Below are 20,148 nucleotides of genomic sequence, written 5' to 3'. Positions count from 1 at the left end.
GGTAGAGCACATTTAATTACCAATTAACTTTTGAACTTCACTCGCTCCTCCCTTCCTCAGTGTAGGATATTCATGTTCCCTTGACAATTTCTGTATGAAACAGAACACATCAATGTGTGAGGGATGGCGGGAGTCAACTTCTCGCTTGTTGGGCAAGGAAATGGGTGTGGCCACAAGAGCTAGATCATGGTACAGTGTGGTGAGAAGAGAGGTTGGTCAACTTTTAACATATTCAGCCTTGGTGGCATTGTTTGATGCTTGTGAGGGGTAATAACATTTTATGTCATGGATGTTGGAAAAGATATTTTCACTGTATAGTTCACGACAAGATCCTGTACTGCAGGTATGTCTGGTACACTTACTGGTTGTGTGGAGACAGGGCAATATAGCATGCGACAGGAGGTATATCATGGAACAGGCAAGCACACCAGTCACCATACAGCATATATAAAAATAAGTTAGTGAAGAGGCCATGAATGAGAAGGGAATGTTAGACCTTTAAAATGTTGCTATGCAACAACCCATGTTGGAAGTTGACCAGTTTCTTTACTCTTTGTAGGGTCTGTAAAGAGCTTTGAGTAAGGCAGAGGAGTACTAGGGCAAAGTGACTGAAAAAAAAAGTGAGTGAAGGAGGCTGTAGACAATACTCCCATCGCTGAATAGGCTTTCTCTTTAGATAGTAAAACTAGAAGGCTGTCATGGGGAAAATAATTAATAGGGATAAAAGGGGAATAAACAAATTATCTTCTTAAAAAGTGCTAAGATCAATCTGTGTGATGTCCATGCACTTTTTAAAGCAAGAGTTTGTGTCCCTCCATCCTGAACACACTTGATGGCCACAATTGGTAAGGAATATGTATGTCAAAAGAAACTTGTTGAACACATGTTATTAAATATGGTGTTTTGCCTACATTAGGAGAAAACCGCTACCTTGGAATAACCCCTGCCCCATCATTCCCAGGAAATCATCAGTCAGTTACCACAGGTCAGTGAATACTGACTGCCAGCTTTACTTTGGACAAAATCAATTGTGACCCCTCACTATATAGTGTTGAAGACCCAAGCAAGATTATTTACTACTTTGCAGTACAGTGTTCTCCCAATTTAGCACAAACAGATTTATACCAAGAAGTCCATAGTGGTCCCTGCATAAATACTTGCATCTCTCAGGACAAGTCAACAGTAGCTTGAAGGTCCCTCCAATTTACACTTAACAGGATAGTTGAATAAGACAACTTTTGAAAAAAATATGATCAAAATAACATGAGTTGCGACAGTAATAATAATAATAATTTTAAAAATTGCATAATCAATAATGAAAATTAGCATACTTACTTTTCAAGATTGTGTACTCACCAGCATAACTGTAAAGAGCTTGTGTTGGGCAGTGTAGGTCATGCAAGACTTAATTTAATGAACTTTGAGATGACACTTTGCAAATCTATGATTGAAAGTCCTTTGCAATTAGTCAGCATCAAATAGCATTGGCCGCCTAAAACTTACAATTCAGTCAGAAACTGAAGAAAGTTTTGAAATATAATTTTGGACTCCCTGAAACAGTATTCTCATATATAAACTTTCACATTTTATCGGGGGATACTGTGAGGTCTGTTATGGGAGTGGCTAAAAGTTTTCCCTTACTTTGTGCCTCTTCATTCAAGAATACGTAACTAAGATATGTACATATTTTATATTTTCAGATGCAATTGTCAAAGTAAAAAGGAAAAAAAAGCTTTTTTGGTAATATAATGATGTACTATATTGGTATTGTTTGTCAAGTGCTTACCAGACTTAGTTATTTTCTTTTGAAATAACTTTATATCCAAAGCCCCTTATTTGGTGTACTATTTTTATGTTAAGTTGGGAGGTTACTGTACTCTTCACATAGCCCTGTCCACCAAAGATGCCAAAATATTTCATTAGGGTTTATGAATGGTTCCAGAACACAAGTTTATGTGAATACATTGTATTGGGAAAACTAATTTGGATTTAGAAGTTGAGAGTGAACTGCTATTTTCATAACAGAAAAAAGACAATTAGTAAAAAAGAAAAAAATCCACTAAATATATCAGTTCCTTATTGTTTTATAATAGTGTATACACAACATTGTTTCTGAAGTCCTTACTCTGTGGTTCCTTCAGTACTAGTTCTGCTTTCATTGGTGCTGTAGTCCAGATGGAGTTCTGTCTATAGATTTTGTTACAGAAGTTATACCAAAGTATCAAAAACTTCCAAACCACCACCTCCATATACATCTCTTAATGCCATGCTCTCTTATGGGAACCTCCTTCAAGGGGGTGGCCACAGAAGCAGCAATTCTTTTTAGTGAAATACCTTTTCTTAAATTCCAAATGCTGACATAATTTGCCCATGATATATACTTTCCATTTTTTTTTTTCTTTTTAAATAGAATGACATTAATTTAATAACTGACTACTGCAGTATATTATCCTCTGTCTTGTATTTTCCCAGTATTGTCATGTTTATTGTAGTTATTGTACTATTTTTTTAATATGTAATACTTGCACATTGGCAAAATTAGCATCTGGCAAAGAATAGTTCAAATCATGCCTTGAGACAACAAATTTAGGTGTCCGCTCATTCTGATTGGAGTAACAAATCAACCAACATTGGAGGCAGGTACATGGGGGCATGTTGAACACCATACCTGATAATGGTGACAAATCTTAGGAAAAACACTATGGCTAGTTACCTTTTTATTAATTTACCTGTAAGATGTGTTACATAAGCTTTAAATTTTGCTGCTACTGGCAGTGCATGCACTGGAATAGTGTTATGTTATTCATGTAAATGTAATACTCACTTTATGGATGATACATGCTGCTAAAAGTTTGTTCAGATAATAATTCATAAAATGCATGAGAACAAACTTATTTTCTTCCAGTGGAGTTAACTGCTGTAACATTTTATTAAATTAATTGGTTTAATGTATTTCATCTTTTGGTATAGCACGATTTTAGTTACATTAGTATATGTAAATAAAGTGTGATTGATTTTTTCAGTGGAGTCACGGTCTTGGTTTGAGGTACATAATTGAGGTCATTAAAGGAATAGGTTAGGAACCACTGTACGAGAGGTAGAAAAATCCACCTTTGAAATATACGCAGCCCTCCACTGGACAGGCACCTGCTCAGTAGCTCAACAGAGGAAGTGATCTATTTAGTGGACAATGTGACAGGCCACACAAATATACAAAGCAATAGAGTGGAAGAAAACAGTACCATAAGACAAGATTTTTATCCGTTGAAGAATTTGAAGTCTGCTGTTTGACGTAACATGCCAAAGATGACTCAGTTGCATCAGAGATTGTCCTTGCCTGTGATAAAGAAGGTAGAATTTATGCACACAGTTCATAGTGGATCAGGATTTAAATATGCATTTACTCCTCATTAGTATTACCCTATGAGGATATAGTTTCTAAGAATCAAACTCTTTTATATAGTGTAAAGTGCATGTTTTGTTCTGAAATTACATTTATTGTAAAAAGTTTAAACGCAAATTAGTGTTTATTTATGCTTAAACATTATGAATCATGTAATTCTTACTTGCAGTGTTTGTCTTGCAATTTAAGTTGCTTGTGTATTTCTACGAAGGAGTTTCTTTGGGCATATTTTTAATGTCTTTTTTATAAGGGAACCATTTGCTTAAGCTTTTTGTGCACACACCAGGCTGATGGTTGTCTGCAGCACCTTATAGTTACATGCCTCCACACACACCTCACTCCTGCTCTCCAGTTTCACACTGACTACCATAAACATGATCACCCACCATAATCATCTCACAAGTACTTGAGAGGATACTTCTGAGAGCTCTTAATTTATTTAATATATTACCACCCCTCCCATTTCCTACGATGATTGTATAATATATAAGATAAGGTTTATAAGACTAGCATGTCATGCACGGTAGCCAGTGAATGGATGTCTCAGTTGTTCTTTTCTCATACAAATTGCCATTACATAATATTTATGTGGCTGTTTAAAATCCACACGGATGAAGTGATTAGAAAGAGGGAAACCAGAATGTTGGAGGGTTGGGCAAAGATAAGAGAATATGAACATTACAGAACACAGTATGGAATGTGATGTATCATGATGATGCAGTCCTATCATGCACCCAACACCTCCACACAAAACATAAATTCAATACATTTCTTAGTCAGTAAGAGATAATGTACTTATTGCATTTTGTAAAGAGTACCTTATTCCAGAAAGTTACCAATAATTTTAGTATTCTTTTTCTTGGACAAAACATTGAATAAACAACAGAATTAGGATACGAAAATTTGTTCATATTTAATATGACAACTTCAGCCCAGAGGCCAGGGCCAAAACAGCACTGCATATTTACCTACACCATTGGTTAAAGACCTGATTTGCATTACATTTTTCAATCAGGGTGTGGATGCTCTTCCCCAGTCATTGTAAGGAAAGTATTCTGGGTCTGGGTGTGCTTGGCAAGGCCCATTGCTTGAAATGTTTGGAACAGACACGTGAAAGTTTTGTTCCTCTCCGTCCCACAGCTCTTTTTACATTCGTTTCGCATGATATTCGTCTCCATGGCTGTGTGTTCTGGGATGGAAATGTTGCCCTGTCCTTTAGCCTATTCATACATAGGTATCCCTCTAGTTTCTTCCATGACCTTCTATCCTGATCCTGACCTTCTATCTGATTGATAGTATGGGTTCCGCAAGGGGCGTTCTACTGGTGATCTCCTTGCCTACCTAACTGACTTGGTCATCCTCTCTTAGCCGTTTCGGTGAAACCTTTGCTATTGCACTGGACATATCAAAAGCCTTTGATAGGGTCTGGCACAAATCTTTGCTTTCCAAACTATCCTCCCATGGTTTCTATCCTTCTCTCTGTACCTTTATCTCCAGTTTCCTTTCTGACCGTTCTATTTCTGCTGTGGTAGACGGTCATTGTTCTTCCCCTAAACCTATTAACAGTGGTGTCCCGCAGGGTTCTGTCCTATCTCTCACTCTCTTTCTGTTGTTAATTGATGATCTTTCCAAAACGAACTGTCCTATCCATTCTTACGCCAATGACTCTACTCTGCATTACTCAACTTCTTTTAATAGAAGACCCACCCACCAGGAACTAAATGATTCCAGGCTGGAGGCAGCAGAGCTCTTAGCCTCAGACCTTACTATCATTTCCGATTGGGGCAAGAAGAACTTGGTGTCCCTCAACGCCTCAAAAACACAGTTTCTCCACCTATCCACTTGACACAGTGTTCCAAACAACTATCCCCTATTCTTTGACAACACTCAGCTATCACCTTCTTCAACACTAAACATCCTCGGTCTATCCTTAACTCAAAATCTCAACTGGAAACTTCATATCTCTTCTCTTACTAAATCAGCTTCCTCGAGGCTGGGCGTTCTGTACCATCTCTGCCAGTTCTTATGCCCTGCACAGTTGCTATCCATTTACAGGGGCCTTGTCCGCCCTCGTATAGAGTATGCATCTCGTGTGTTAGGGGGGTCCACTCACACAGCTCTCTTGGACAGAGTGGAGTCTAAGGCTCTTCGTCTCATCAGCTCTCCTCCTCATACTGAAAGTCTTCTACCTCTTAAATTCCACCACCATGTTGCCTCTCTTTCTATCTTCTATCGATATTTTCATGCTGACTGCCCTTCTGAACTTGCTAACTGCATGCCTCCCCTCCTCCCGCGGCCCCGCTGCACAGGACTTTCTACTCATGCTCATCCCTATACAGTACCCTCTCGAGTTGTGCGGTTAGTCCTAAATTCTTACCATCCTGACTTTCGCGCATTATCACCCCGAGTTTCGCTCTGCTTTAACACGTACGGTTCACGTCTACTTACTATCGGCGTCACGCATGCTACCTTTAAAGGTAGTATTACACTGGATGTTTTCCTCCAAACATTGTGGCTATGGCAAGAGAGAGAGAGAGAGAGAGAGAGAGAGAGAGAGAGAGAGAGAGAGAGAGAACGGGAAGAGAGGACGGGTCATTTTGAAGCCGCAGTTGAAGGTGGCTGCTGACAGTTCTGAAAACACACTTGTGATTCGCTGGGTGTCCGATGATGTCATCGCCAACGCTCACCCTATCAGCGGCTTCACTGCCTTGAGGCGGTGTACGTCACAATGGCCGTTTTCGTCCAACTGTTGGGGCTACGGGCAACGCCCGTACGCCCAACCGGGACCGAGTTCATGGTTATCCGTAAGCTGGTGTCACACAGGGCTTTTTTCTTCCCACCGAGTTGGCACCATGTAGGACAACCGGCAAATCCAACTTTTCCGGGTGTGCGTCACACACGGCCACATCAACAACGTAAACAAAGCACTTGCCCAGTAGCCTATCAACTTGGCATCGTCTGCTAAAGTAAGGGCTGTTGCGGCTTGTGCTGCCATTACCCAAGTTATGGACTTGTTGTTGCAGTTAAATGGAAGGAAGAAACAGTTGTGGGTGTGGCCATTGTTCTCATTGTCACCACTGCGCGTGTGCGGCTAACCCACCATTCTTGACTCAGCCACTTAAACACACGGATCGAATAACAACACACACACACACACACACCAGACTCATTAGGAACCATTGCAGTTGTTTCTGACAAACTTGAGTGTGTTAGAATGTATTTGGTGAGTGGCTCACATGAACCAAACCAGGCTCTTTGCAAGAAGAGAGCAGTCATCTTTAACACTGCTCTCTTCTTGCCATTGGGTATGTTTGGTTTGTATGAACCACTCACCAAATAAGTTCTAACACACACTAGGAAATGGTGAAGCCATTTTTGTTTGTGAGAAACATATGCCATGGTTCATGATGAGTCTGGTGTGTGTGTGTGTGTGTGTGTGTGTGTGTGTGTGTGTGTTGTTACTCGATCCACGTGTTTATGTGGTCGGAGTCGAGGTGGGTGGGTTGGCTGCTCATGCGCAGTGGTGACAATAAGAACTGGCACAGAAGAACCACAGACACGCCACACCCACAACAGCTTCTTCCTTCCATTTAACTACAGCAACAAGTCCATAACTTGGGTAATGACAGCACAAACCGCGACAGCCCTTACTTTAGCAGACGACGCCATGTCGAAACAGGGCAAGTGCTTTGTTTACGTTGTGGATGTGGACACGGGCAACCGACCTTGGCCATGTGTGACGCACACTTGGAAAAGTTGGATTTGTGGGTTGCCCAAGCTGCCGCCAACGCGGTGGGAAGAAAAGGGCCCAGTATGACATCAGGTTACGGACAACCAACAACTCGCTCCCGGATGGGCGCACGGGCGTTGCCAATAGCCACAATGGTTAGAGGAAAATGGCCAGTGTGACAATGTCCCAAGGCAGCGAGGCCACTGACCGGGTGAGCGCCGGCGATGACATCATCGGACTCCCAGCGAATCACAAGTGTGTTTGCAGAGCTCAGCCAATCGTAAAGCTTCATCTGTGGCTTTAAAACGACCTGTTCTCTCTTCCTGTTTTCTTCCTTTTTCCTGGGTACATATTTTGAGATAACAAGGGAGTATAGGAGGAAAAAAGTGAGCTCCGGGGGGCAGCATGAGCCAATTATAATGGCGCCACTATAAACAGTGGCCTGCGCCATGACGGGCTCAGGGTTAACCATCAGGCCCAGATGGATAGTCTTCCAGCGCCATAGCCCACATGTATATATATATATATATATATATATATATATATATATATATATATATATATATATATATATATATATATATATATATATATATATATATATATATATATATATATATATATATATATATATATATATATATATATATATATATATATAAAATATAAAAAATCCACGGGTCGGAACAGATAAGCGCTTTTTCAGTGTTTTCAATACCTTGAGTTTCGCGATCCTCGGGTTTAGCGCTATACCTTCGGAACGAAACGAGTGCGAAACTCGAGAGGGTACTGTACTGTCCAAATCCCTTATGCAAGAGTTAACCAGCATCTTCATTCTTTCAGCCCTTACACTGGTAAACTCTGGAACAGCCTTCCTTCGGCTATATTTCCTCCTGCCTTGACTTGAATTCTTTCAAGAGGAGTGTATCAAGACACCTCTCCTCCCGAAATTGACCTCTCTTTTAGCCGCTCATCACTTTTGTCTCTGTAGAAACAGCGATTATCAGGCTTTTTTTTTTTTTTTTTTTTTTTTTTTTTGCCCTTGAGCTGTTTCTTTAGCTGTAAAAAAAAAAAAAAAAATGTGTAGGACTTGCAGATGGCAAGAGCACACGTATGTGCTGGCATGTTCCCAGTAGCATTTCACTTCCAAAATACCCATGCTAATTCACAGGATGTTTTTGTACATCTGGCAGCAGCTCGCGCCATGTGGCAGGTATCAGATTCGTTGAATATGCATATTTTTACTATGCAAAGCAGGTGGTCACTTATTCTGACTTTCGTGAGCTTTCACATTTATCTGTTTACATATATTTCATGTAGGCGTAACTGACATTATAGGTTTCAATTTTACTTGTGACTGATTTTATGAGTGTCTATTTCACTACAGTTTCACTCAATTATGTGAATCAGAAACCTTAGAAATGTTACCTGAGTGTATATAAATGAAAACAATGAAAAGCACATACTTTGATTCAACTCTAGAATGTTTTGTGAGTCATATATATATATATATATATATATATATATATATATATATATATATATATATATATATATATATATATATATATATATATATATATATATATATATATATATATATATATATATATATATATATATATATATATATATATATATATATATATATATATATATATATATATATATATATATATATATATATATATATATATATATATATATATATATATATATATATATATATATATAAGTCTGCACCCCTTGTGTGATGTTAGGTGCATGTATTGAATCTAAGGAGGCCCTGCACAGATGGGTCCTCCAAACATATCTTGTTCCTGATCCCGTAATGTGTTTGGTACATTCTTTAACAAGTAAGCCGTCACTCATGGTGGCCCAAAGTGAAAGTAGTCCTGGTGTGAGGGTGATGTAAGCCGATGATGTTAAATGAGTAATATTGTTTAGTCTGACTAATCTTAATTGGTTAATGTCTAGGGCCTTATATGAACAGTTATGTCATTTTCTAGCTGCTATCCCAGAAATCACCAACAGGTGTTTATGGTTTTTTATATCAACCTTGCTATGCAAGAAATATAAATGAAGTTCCATTACTGGTTAAGAAAGTGCTAAATCTGGAATGGGAGTTTATCAAGAGAGGATACACACACACACACACGGAAAGTTGGATAAGAGCGGATATGGAGATGGGACAGCGTGAGCGTAGCTCTTTTCCCGTATGTCACAACTAGGTAAATACAACTAGGTAAATACACACACACACACACACACACACACACACACACACACACACACACATAAAATGAAAGAAAGGTTAGACAATTATAGAGTGGACAGGACTATCCGAACTTGAGCTCAGGCTCTGTATACTACAAATAGGTAAATACACACTTTCTGGTAGCTCAGTGGTAGAGTGCTGCGCTGCCTGGCTCCATGGCCTGGTAGGCAGAGGTTCAAACCCTGCTCATGCGGATTTTTTCACTGACAGAGGAGCAGTTACTGTCCCCTTGAGCAAGGGGGATGGGATGTGTGGTGTGTGAAGGTCCTGGCAGTACCCAGAGATCAACTATAAGGAGCTTGCTCGAGTCGGGAGGGTACTTGCTGGTGATTGCAAGCCCAGCTCGTGATCAGCCCGTGGGTGAATTACACACACACACACACACACACACACACACACACACACACACACACACATAGCTGGGCACGATAACAGAAAACCTTATTCCCGATAACCGATAACCGATAATGAAAAACCTTAACGGCGATAACCGATATTCGTTAACTAGAGACACAAATATAGGTGATAACCGATAACCGATACCTGATAAAAATCCACAATTCTGATACTAGCTAGCAATAAGTCCGATAGGCGAAAACAATACTATATTGATATTTCAGATAGAACAACATTGATGAATTCAAATTTTCATTATCTGTATTTTAGGAAACTTACAAAACCTTAAAACCACACGTTGACACGTACATATGGACGGTAGTACTAGAAATGCCTGAACCGGTGTTGTGTTATTTGGCGTCCCCACCGTCAAAAATTGTTTTCAAACTCTGGTCTCTCGTGAACGGTGCATGCTCAGACCAGCAAGCGTAGACCTGTACAGTCTCATAAAGATTTTAAACCGTAATTAAGAGTTGCTGGAAGGCTGAATCAGACATATAGTAACAATACCACCATCCTCGCTGTTTCTAGAACGACACTCTGTACGAGTTGTATTTATATGTACAGAGTGTACGTCGTTCTAGAAACAGCGAGGATGGTGGTACTGTATGTATGATTCAGCCTTCCAGCAACTCTTAATGTGTTAAAAAAGCATTGTGAGACTGTACAGGGCTACACTTCATGGTCTGAGCATGCGCAGTTCACGAGAGACCAGTGTTTGTAAACAAAATCGCCAGCTTTTGACGATGGGACACCAAATAACACAACACCGGGTGCCTTCAGTACCATGGCATGGTCACAAACGAATATGGAATATCAAATTTGAGGCAGTGAATAATCATTTTTGGGGCAAAGTTAAATGATTTTTCTCAATGATATATTGATTTTTGAGTACCATAACAAAATAACCTAGTGTTTTAATTTTCATGATCTAAGTATGAAATCTCATCACCGAAGATATTTCATAACCCGAAGTTTTTTCATACAACACCGGGCCACGCATGCGCAGTAGGGAGACAACGTTTTTTTCTGAGAGGCGGAAAAAAAGTAGCGATTATCGCTAGTTTGGTCACAAAAGTAACGAAGATACCGATATATATTTAAATAAGTAGCTGATGGCTGATAATCCGATTTTGTTATCAGCGATAAAGTATCGCGATAACACCCAGCTATGCGCACACACACACACACACACCAAAGCTTGTAGTCTTGATATGAAAATTATTAACTTACAGCCAGTCAGAGGGGGAAGAAAGTTCATTCTTGAAATTTTGATTTGGTAGGGTTTGTGCAGTTCTAAGAAACTGAATAAGTTTATTTAGCCAACAGTGGTGACTGGTTGTGATGGTGTTGGCAGCCCTTAAAGGCTTTGTGACAAATGTGTTGAGTGTAAATAATCAAAGGGAAGCTGCTCCCCAACCCTCCCCTCCCCTCATGTAAAAAAATTCCTTGCGTTGATGGAAATAGCGTATTATAGAAAATCTTTCAAATTATTTTAACTGCATGTTATGCAGTTCTGTGCTCATGAATAGAATCATTAGTTCATTTTGATAATATTAGTTTGAACAGAAAACCCTGTGTGTGCATTTTAACATTTCCCAATATGGGAAACATTTCCAAATCTAAAATCAGAAAATGTTGCTGTCTGGTATCTACATCCCCACTGCTAACAGGCCAATTCTCAAGTGATGGGTGTAGAAAAATATCCACCCACTTTTCCACATGATTTTCCTTAACCTAGTAAAGATGGGAAGAATGTTCTCTTTGCGACTAGAGTAACCATCATAGTGTATGTAAGGCACAGTCCCTGATATTTGTATTATTAATACGTACTGTTCTGTATCTCAAGAGTAACCTTTTCAGTCTATGGGAGGCACAGTCCCTGATATGTATAATATTAATTCATGCTATTCTGAATTTCTGTATGATCTTAAACTGGAAAACAATTTGCTTTAATTATTTATGCAAATAGAATAATAATTTTCCTAGATTAATATGCTGACTCTTGCAATACTTGAATTACAGACAAAATGCCAGGTAGTTTGGTTGCATAATAATGCACAAAATATTTCTTGAGTCGGTAGAGTAAAGGAGAGAGGGAAGAGAGCAGGAGTTACTTTGGCACTGAAAAATAAATGCTGAATGAAATTATATCCACTTAAGTATGTTATCTTGAAGTTTAACATTTCAAGGTATTCATGTACCATCATTTCATGTCAATCTTACATTTCTATATATTTCAGCTGCTGTCTGTACAGAGGCAAACACTACTCTTGTTTCTTGTTTCCTCCAGCTGATTTGTTTTAGATTATTTCTCTAGTTTCTTGAAAAGCTAAAAACATAAGCTTAGAAATGCTTGTACTAAAACTTTCATTTATTAAGACTTTTAGTCACTTAACCCCTTCCTGGTGCAGTGAGGAAGGGTTTACCACAAAATAAAAATGTCTATATTTAGACTGCCGTGAATTGCTGCTCATAGTCCATATGTCTATACATAGTTTCCCTGCATTTGAGACATTCCAGACTGACATCTATTTATAGACTCTGTCGCAAAATGAATGATACATATGAATCTATATAGAGATGTTTTCTATAATTTTTGCCATAAATGAGATATAATATGCATGATTCTTAGGTATATGTATGTGAAGGAGTCAGCCACTCTCCCATTGCTACGGCAATGTAAAGGACTTGAAACCCAGTTGTGGTTTCCCTCACTTCCTCCTGCTTCTTTCAGTTTGTTTTATGAACATTTTCTGTATGTATCTATGTAGTCATTTCCTTTAGTCAAAGCTGCAGCCTCAGGCAGTAATGCAGAGGGTAACTGACAAATTAGAGCAGTTCCTGGTTAAAGGAGCAAGCCTAAGTTTCCAAATACCAAATTATATGAATGATTTTGTAAGAAGAGTGTGTGTGTGTGTGTGTGTGTGTGTGTGTGTGTGTATATATATATATATATATATATATATATATATATATATATATATATATATATATATATATATATATATATATATATATATATATATATATATATATATATATATATATATTCCTAAAAATTAGCAGGCACATGAGAGCGAATGTCTATATATAGACAAATAGTACCACTTTTGAATTGTCCATATATAGATCATCTGCCAGGAAGGGGTTAATATTGTGGAAGGTCGTCATCCATGTCAATGCATGTGTCAGGGTTCATTGGCCGATGAATTTGTTGCACAACCTCTTTATTTAGAAGGCTTTGCTGGAATATTTTTGCAATTTTATTTTGGTAAAAGTTTAGTGCCCTAATCAACAATTTAATTTTCAAAGTGCTTTGATTATTTGATTAGATTTATACAAACATAGGTTTCAGTTATGTACCAATAATTTCATACCAGTGTCATGAATTATCACCATAAAAAAGTGATACATTTTTTTCTTACTTTTCATTAATTCTATGTGTAAGAAAAGTAAAACATGCCTATTATAGCCATTTGGCCAAACAGTCCTGACATACATATATTATAATTTTTAATACTTGTTTTGCTTTTACAGGGGACTCGATGGTCGATCGAGATCGACCACTCCAGACCCACTTTCCCCTGAGAGGCCCATGCAAACCTCCCCGCCGGTTCCTGGAGGTCCACGTACAGGGCCATCCAGCCCCAGTGGACAGCAGATGTACCAAGGCGTCCCTGGTTCACCCACGCTGCATCACCGCATGAAGCAGCTCGGAGGAGTGCCCACACCTCTCGCCATGTCTTCACCTCTGCGGCGGTCTAACCCGAGCACCCCAACTCAACCACGCCGCCCTGACTTTATTGGTATTGGAAACGACGGAAATCGTGGGCCACCTCAATACTATCCTCAGTTTTCTTATGAGCCACCGCACACCTCCCACACCAATGGCTCACCCCAGCGGCGTTATATGTCTGAATCAGAGCTCATACGGCAGCCTCCTGACACAGGTTCTGCCTATCCTCGTACAACCACCATGTTTGACAATATTCAAGAGCTAGCTGGCTCTCCCCAACATGGCCAGTACACGTGGAGGGATCAGTCACCTCCTGGACAGTATTGCCAGGGTGGTCCCAATGACCCTGCTGTCATGTACCAGTCTTGTGGGTCTCAAGAGTACCGGTCTAATCCCACCAGTCCCACACAAACATGTCCTTCATCCCATTACTACCATCCTGTTCACCACCCCCAGATAGCTGGTGTGCACACTGGGCATTATCAGCCCCATCACCAACCTACTTTTGCCCAAATGGGGCACCAGCCACACCAAGGGTACCCACCTCAGCAGCAAGTGAACGTTGGCCGTAGAAACTCTGGCCCAAGTTATGTTGGTCCTCAGTCTCCTCAGATTAGACGAAAGAATTACGGCGGAGGTCTCGTGACGCCTCCCACCCCGACGGAAGGCAGTCGGCCAAGTCCCGTGCAGAAGAGGCCCGTGTCTTTTGTTAGGTCCCTAGACATGATGGACAGCATAGAAATGTCTTCACGAGGTCCACCCCACCACCAGGGGCCTCACGGGGGAGGTGTACACGATGGCCACCATGCTGCCATTCATGGTCCCCGGGGTCCCCATAGTGGAGCCCTCAGCCCCACTCACACCCCCAAGCCAGACCACCGCCTGGCCACGCCACAGGATATTGACAGGCGTTCTGCATATGATATGAATTATGAAATCAGTGTGTGAAGAATTTGACTTGGAAGGTTGTCCCAGACTTTGCATTAATGAGTGTCTTCAGTGTATGTCTATGTAAACCTCTCTGGCCGTGACAGCTGGGTCAGCAGCAGGCTGTGTGAGAGTGGTGTGTGTGTATGCGTGTGTGCATCTATTTGTGTTAAGATGGTTATGTGACATTGTGCCAAGTTTTAATGATCCACCTTAGACAGTTTCAATTTTAAAGGTGTGATAATGCCTCTTGAAAAATTTAGGCACTCCTTGCCAAGTGTGCACCAATGCTAGTCACAAATATTGTTTACAGTAAAAGACTGACTTAAAAATGGAGACTGTAAAGTGTTGCAGTGTGCAGCTGAGGCATCCATGGATCATGGCTGTTGGTGTTGGTAATGTGGCATCCTTGGCCAACATGGTAATGCTGGTAGAAAATCGTTTCCCTCATTAATGACCCTCAATCGCATTGTTGTTAATGGAGATATTCTATGGATATATAGGTATGTATCTACTGAAACATACAGTGGGCATTGGAAGCATTAGTTCTCTCCATCATACAGAAGGTTTACCCTTAAGCCATAATTTTGGGTATGAATCTTGAATCATGTGTATAGGTGAAGTCTTCATATTTTATTATATTTTTAATTGGTTAACTCATCCTCCTAATGAAACTAATTTCAGTGGTATGTTCATCTGTTTTTTTTTTTTTTTTTTTTTTTTTTTTTTCTGATGTAGAACAAAGAGCTTTTAACTTTACCTCCTCAACCACCTCACAAATTTTGCCTGTATTCCCATAGCCCCTAAACACTTCCTAAATACTACTATTCCAGCAGCTTCCTGCTCCTACATTCCTATTTTCTGTCCATTTTTTTGCTGGCAAGTGTAGCAGCTAATTAATGGGCTGTGTTTGTCAGTGGGTTCCTACATCAGTGTTCTCTAATCCTGACAAACATTAGCTGATACAAATGAGTTACACTCAGCAGCATGTTGCACTAACAATGTGTTATGGTTGTTTATGATGACAATTCTTTTAGATGATTGGCTGATCAAAATTAGCAATGTTTGAAATCCTTAGTGAAGCATTTATCCAGGTAGTTTCAATATAAATTTTGTTCTTGTACAAGAGACATTTGTTAAACATATTTAAATTGTTTATGTTTTAGGTATGAGTTGGCTACATTTTATGCGAGTTGTAACTAAATTGCACCTGACCCAAGAGTCAAACAAAGGAGAGAAAACTATCCTACAATTCTCAGTATCATCTTGTCTTAAGACCAGATGACATTCATCAGTTTTGTATTAGTGGAAAACACTAGTAATTTTATATCGTCCCTCAAGTAGCTATATTCCTGGAGTCGGTTGCCCATGTACAGTAAATTTGGTCAGCCTCCTTTAAAGCTGCCTCACACTTGAGGAGACACTCACTGGGCTGGGCTGGGCTGGCCACACTCAGGAGCAGCAATAGTAGAATGATCTCTTGTGGGGCACTTTGTGGCCAACCTTCAGCAAAATGAGACTTTTCTGGAGTATGAAGCTGCCAAGTACCAATATATTATTATTTTTCCATTCTGTGGTGTGGACATCATGGGAAAACTATTAATTCTTGATTTTATGCTCCACTTAATAGAAAGAATGAAATAGTCACCCACATAAGAGAATGAGAAAATGATAATATTGATACTTGCCATTTTGATCCTCAAAAAAATAAGAAAAAAGTTCTGTTTAATAAGTGAACTTCTTATTGATTATTGGTAAACATCACAAAAAAATGTATTAAGATCATCATGCTCAGTCAGTTTTTAGTAATGTTATTAGATTTTATTTTCTTGTCCATGAATATATTTACTTATCAGTAATCATTGGTTGATAATTTGCACCTAGGGACTAATGGTTGTAGGCTCTTCCACATTTTTATGTATCTTTAGTACTATGAGAACTTGTATCAAGTATTAAGTAACAAATTCCTGGACACAAGACTTTGTGACTTTGTCATGCCACACACTTCCCATCACTCAAGTCACTTGAGGCGACAATCACGAGGTGCAAAAACCACGGCAGCACGTATGGAAGGCAGGGAGAGGCGCTGGTGCCAAGAGAAGTGTGCAACAGCTAACTTGGGACCCACCACTGTCTAGTATATACATGTACATGCTCAATTATCTGATTTGTTGTACAGATGTATTTCTAGGAACAAAATTTTTGAATAGGCCATACCATTCTTCACCAATCCTGGCATTGCTCTTAATGGTAATGTGTGTACTTACCCTCATAGAAGTTTATTTTAGAATGATTGAAATGAGAGTTTGTATGCTTATGGAAAAGTCAGTTCACAATTCATAAGGAATTTTGTTTCCATTACCTGCAGTCAGTACTGCTCACTACAGGGGCAGATGGCCCCAACTATTTCACGTTTATATGAGCAGCAGTTCAAGCCAGACAATTGGTCGACAGACCATTCCATATTCCCATGATATTGACAGATACTCACCGTAGTGTTCTGCACACAGCCCTCCTCATTGCCTTTTGATATTATTTCTTTTTTTCTTTTTCCCAAGACTTAAATGGGGTAGTCTTGATTTCATACTGTACAGTTTACATGATTCAACATTTTGTTACATCCAGGTCATATTGTTTGCTCTTTCTGCACGAAATGTGATGATAGTATGTGTTAGACTTTTTATGCATTTACTACCATCAGATGTTGATTGGAAAGGTAAACTTTCTGCCACTTACTGGTCGTGAAAGAGTTGTCAGGGTTGTAATCACTTATGTATTGAGTAATTTGAGGGATGACATAAGGTACTTTTTAAAAAATGCACATTGCTCTTGTCACTTATATAAAGGTTTATATAGGTCAGTGAAATTCAATTATTTAACAATTTAACGGTCTGTTTAAGACCTCCTGAACAAATAGTAATTATTCAAGATATTGTGCAGAGGAAAATGCGAACTATGAAAGCGAACAATTTGAAATAGTTTTTTTTATCTCGTAGTTGTCACAACATTGGCAAACTGCTTTGCACTGTGGAGGATTTTTTTTAGAACTTCAGTAAAATTTGTAGTGCATGTTTATACCTTTTTCTATGAACTATAGGTGAAAATTATATATAAAAAATAATGAAGTATTGAAGACCATATAAAGAAAGAGGCTGTGAAGGTTTCAAGTTACTGTGTGGTGTGGTTGAAGCCAGTGAGAGTAAATTAAAATGGACCCGTCATTGTCATAATTTTTACTTTTAAAAGGCCGGATTCAATGTGTCGGAAATACTGTGATTTTCACTCAAAAGAAAACAGACCATTTAAGGTGTTGAACCTACAGCAGTATGAGGGGAATCAATAAATCTACTAAAAATATTTTTTTGTAACATAATTCAAAGAATTCAAGTACGTAATTAGTAAATGTTATCACTCAAATACTATATGATGGTGGATGTTACATGAATGATTGTTTTCCTGTTTGTACTAAAGGTGTGTGTGTGTGTTGAAGAGGGACAACAAACAGTGCTGCTGGTGATGTCCTTAGGTGTTTCTATCTGCAGATGATGGATATATTTTAGTGTAGCTGGACAGACCCCCACCGTGAGTAGCACTCGACACACTGATCAGGAGATTACCCCGCCCCGCCCCACCCTTCCACACCCTCCACAACCCTAGCATCGTGGTGGCTGCCTCCCCGCCCACCACCAACACTCCCTTGGCCGCACCACCACAACCGCATCAGGAACGCCTCACTCCACACTCCTTGGTCTCTGTATACATTGATTTATCTTTTGTTCCTCACTTTTCTAAGCATTCTTTAACCGTCTACTTTGTCTACCTTTTTATAGTAATTGAAATTCAGTTATGTAGTTCTTTCCCTCTGTGCAAACATGATCATATTAGATCCATAAAGATAGTTTTTAACCTTCATAAATGCCATAAGCCTTTAAATTACAGTTTATTTATCTTTACGCTTATATATGAAGGATTTTATTTATAAAATTCTATACTTGAGTTATTTTTGTTATTGTTATGATTAAGTTTTCTTATAAAAATATACTTGACTATGGGTTAAGGACTGTGACAACATATACAATCATTCACAATTAAAAGTCCCTAAAATATGTGTGCTCAGTTATTGAAGCAGTGTAAAACATCACATGAATACAATGCCCACAAGATGTTATGCTAATTTTATTATTAAAATGTATGAATGAGAATGGGTTTAATTAGACATAAGTTGAGTAGCACTGACAGCAGCCCAGTCATGATTGGAGTTTGGGAGTCTGTCGGCAACATTATTGTTATTTGAATCACAAGGGACATGGATTATGTAATTTTGATTATGAATTGAATAACAGAATCTTATGTGTTAAGTATTGTAATATATGTTTGCCAAGATCTTACTTTTCAGTGAGTGAGAATCTTACCTCAGCAGCCAGTAGGACTCTCAGCAATAGCATTGCTTAAGGGATGAGTTGTTTACTGCTTTGTTATTTACTTCTGATTCACTGACAGTTGTTGGAAGTACCTGACTGGCTGTTGAAGTGTGACTTTATTTAGAGTAGTGATACATGTAATTCAAAATGTTTTGTAGAATTCAAAATTACCTACCGTATTTGTCTTAATACTACTGTTGCTTTTATAACATATCTTGCCCTTGTGCTCACTCCTTTGATTCTTATGAGGTATGACTTGTCTTCAGTTTTGTATGTTTTAGCATTTTATGGACCAATATGGAGGTGTCTTGTGAGTTACCCAGAACTTACCACCATCCCCAGTGACCATCATCATCATCATCATCTCATACATGTGCTTTGGCTTTAGGTAATTACCATTATCTAATGCTACTTTCACTTGGATATCATGATCATGAAAATCATAAAACCTGTATAATCACTACCATGCCATTGTCACCACCATTCATCATCATGCTTATTGTCATTATACACCTAAAGAGAGTAAGGCATTTTTACAGCCTCATTTCCACCATCACCGGGAACCAGACACTTGGATGTTGCCTCATCATTTGTCTTGTCTCATCCTCATTCATAATAAGTAGCATAGTGATGTTTTCTACACTAATCATCATCCATGACCCACCCTTCCCTTGCCTCCCCCCATCTCCCTTCCCCTTCAAGGTACTATTAGCAGTTTGTGTCGTAGGTGCCATTCTCCTCCTTCACTTCACCACACACACACACACACACACACACACACACACACACACTTATCAGCCTTACTTGTGAACAATATTTAGCATATTCTTTGATTTCATGAACTTAGCTCTCCAGGCTTGCTAATGCATCATATGAATATACCAGTGTATGTGCCATTTTGTATGTGGCCTTAATTATTATTTGTCTTGATTTCAATCCTGAATATGAATGAGCTGCATGGTTCCATGTTGATGACCTTTCCCTTCACTTTGTTGGTAGCTGTATCTTAATTGTCTTTGCAGCCAAATTCTTTCACTATTTTTCTTTTCCCTTCATCCTATAGTTTTTATTGTTGACAGTATGTCTGCATTGCATAGTGTCTTGATTCTTATACTTCTCTAGTCTCCTGTTTCTTTTCACTTCCAAAGTTTACTGCATTCCTTTTCCTTCGGTTGTACATTTAGCTTCCCCACCTGAGTGGGTGGCTCTTTCTCATTGATGTTCACCTTTATAACACTTACAGGCTACATTCCA

At 39.0% G+C, this 20,148-nt stretch overlaps 1 protein-coding gene across 11 annotated transcripts in view; it reads left to right on the top strand.

Annotated features, from left to right (window-relative positions):
- LOC127007378 (palmitoyltransferase ZDHHC8-like) overlaps positions 1–19,685 on the top strand; it is a 47,948-nt gene extending 28,263 nt beyond the window's left edge. For 7 of the 11 annotated variants that reach the window (XM_050878279.1, XM_050878281.1, XM_050878278.1 and 4 more), the window contains one exon: positions 13,348–19,685. In XM_050878279.1, the coding sequence (XP_050734236.1) occupies positions 13,348–14,494 (1,147 nt within the window). In that variant the 3' untranslated portion in view covers positions 14,495–19,685. Of the gene's footprint in view, positions 1–916; positions 7,638–13,347 lie in introns of those variants that run through there. The other 4 variants (XM_050878287.1, XM_050878286.1, XM_050878284.1 and 1 more) reach the window with 3 other exon arrangements.
- The last annotated feature ends 463 nt before the right edge of the window (positions 19,686–20,148 follow it).

This window comes from Eriocheir sinensis, chromosome 35 (genome assembly GCF_024679095.1).
Source record: "Eriocheir sinensis breed Jianghai 21 chromosome 35, ASM2467909v1, whole genome shotgun sequence".
NCBI lineage: Eukaryota > Metazoa > Arthropoda > Malacostraca > Decapoda > Varunidae > Eriocheir > Eriocheir sinensis.
Note: the sequence above shows the minus strand (reverse complement) of the source record. Positions and strands in the feature narration are given on the sequence as shown.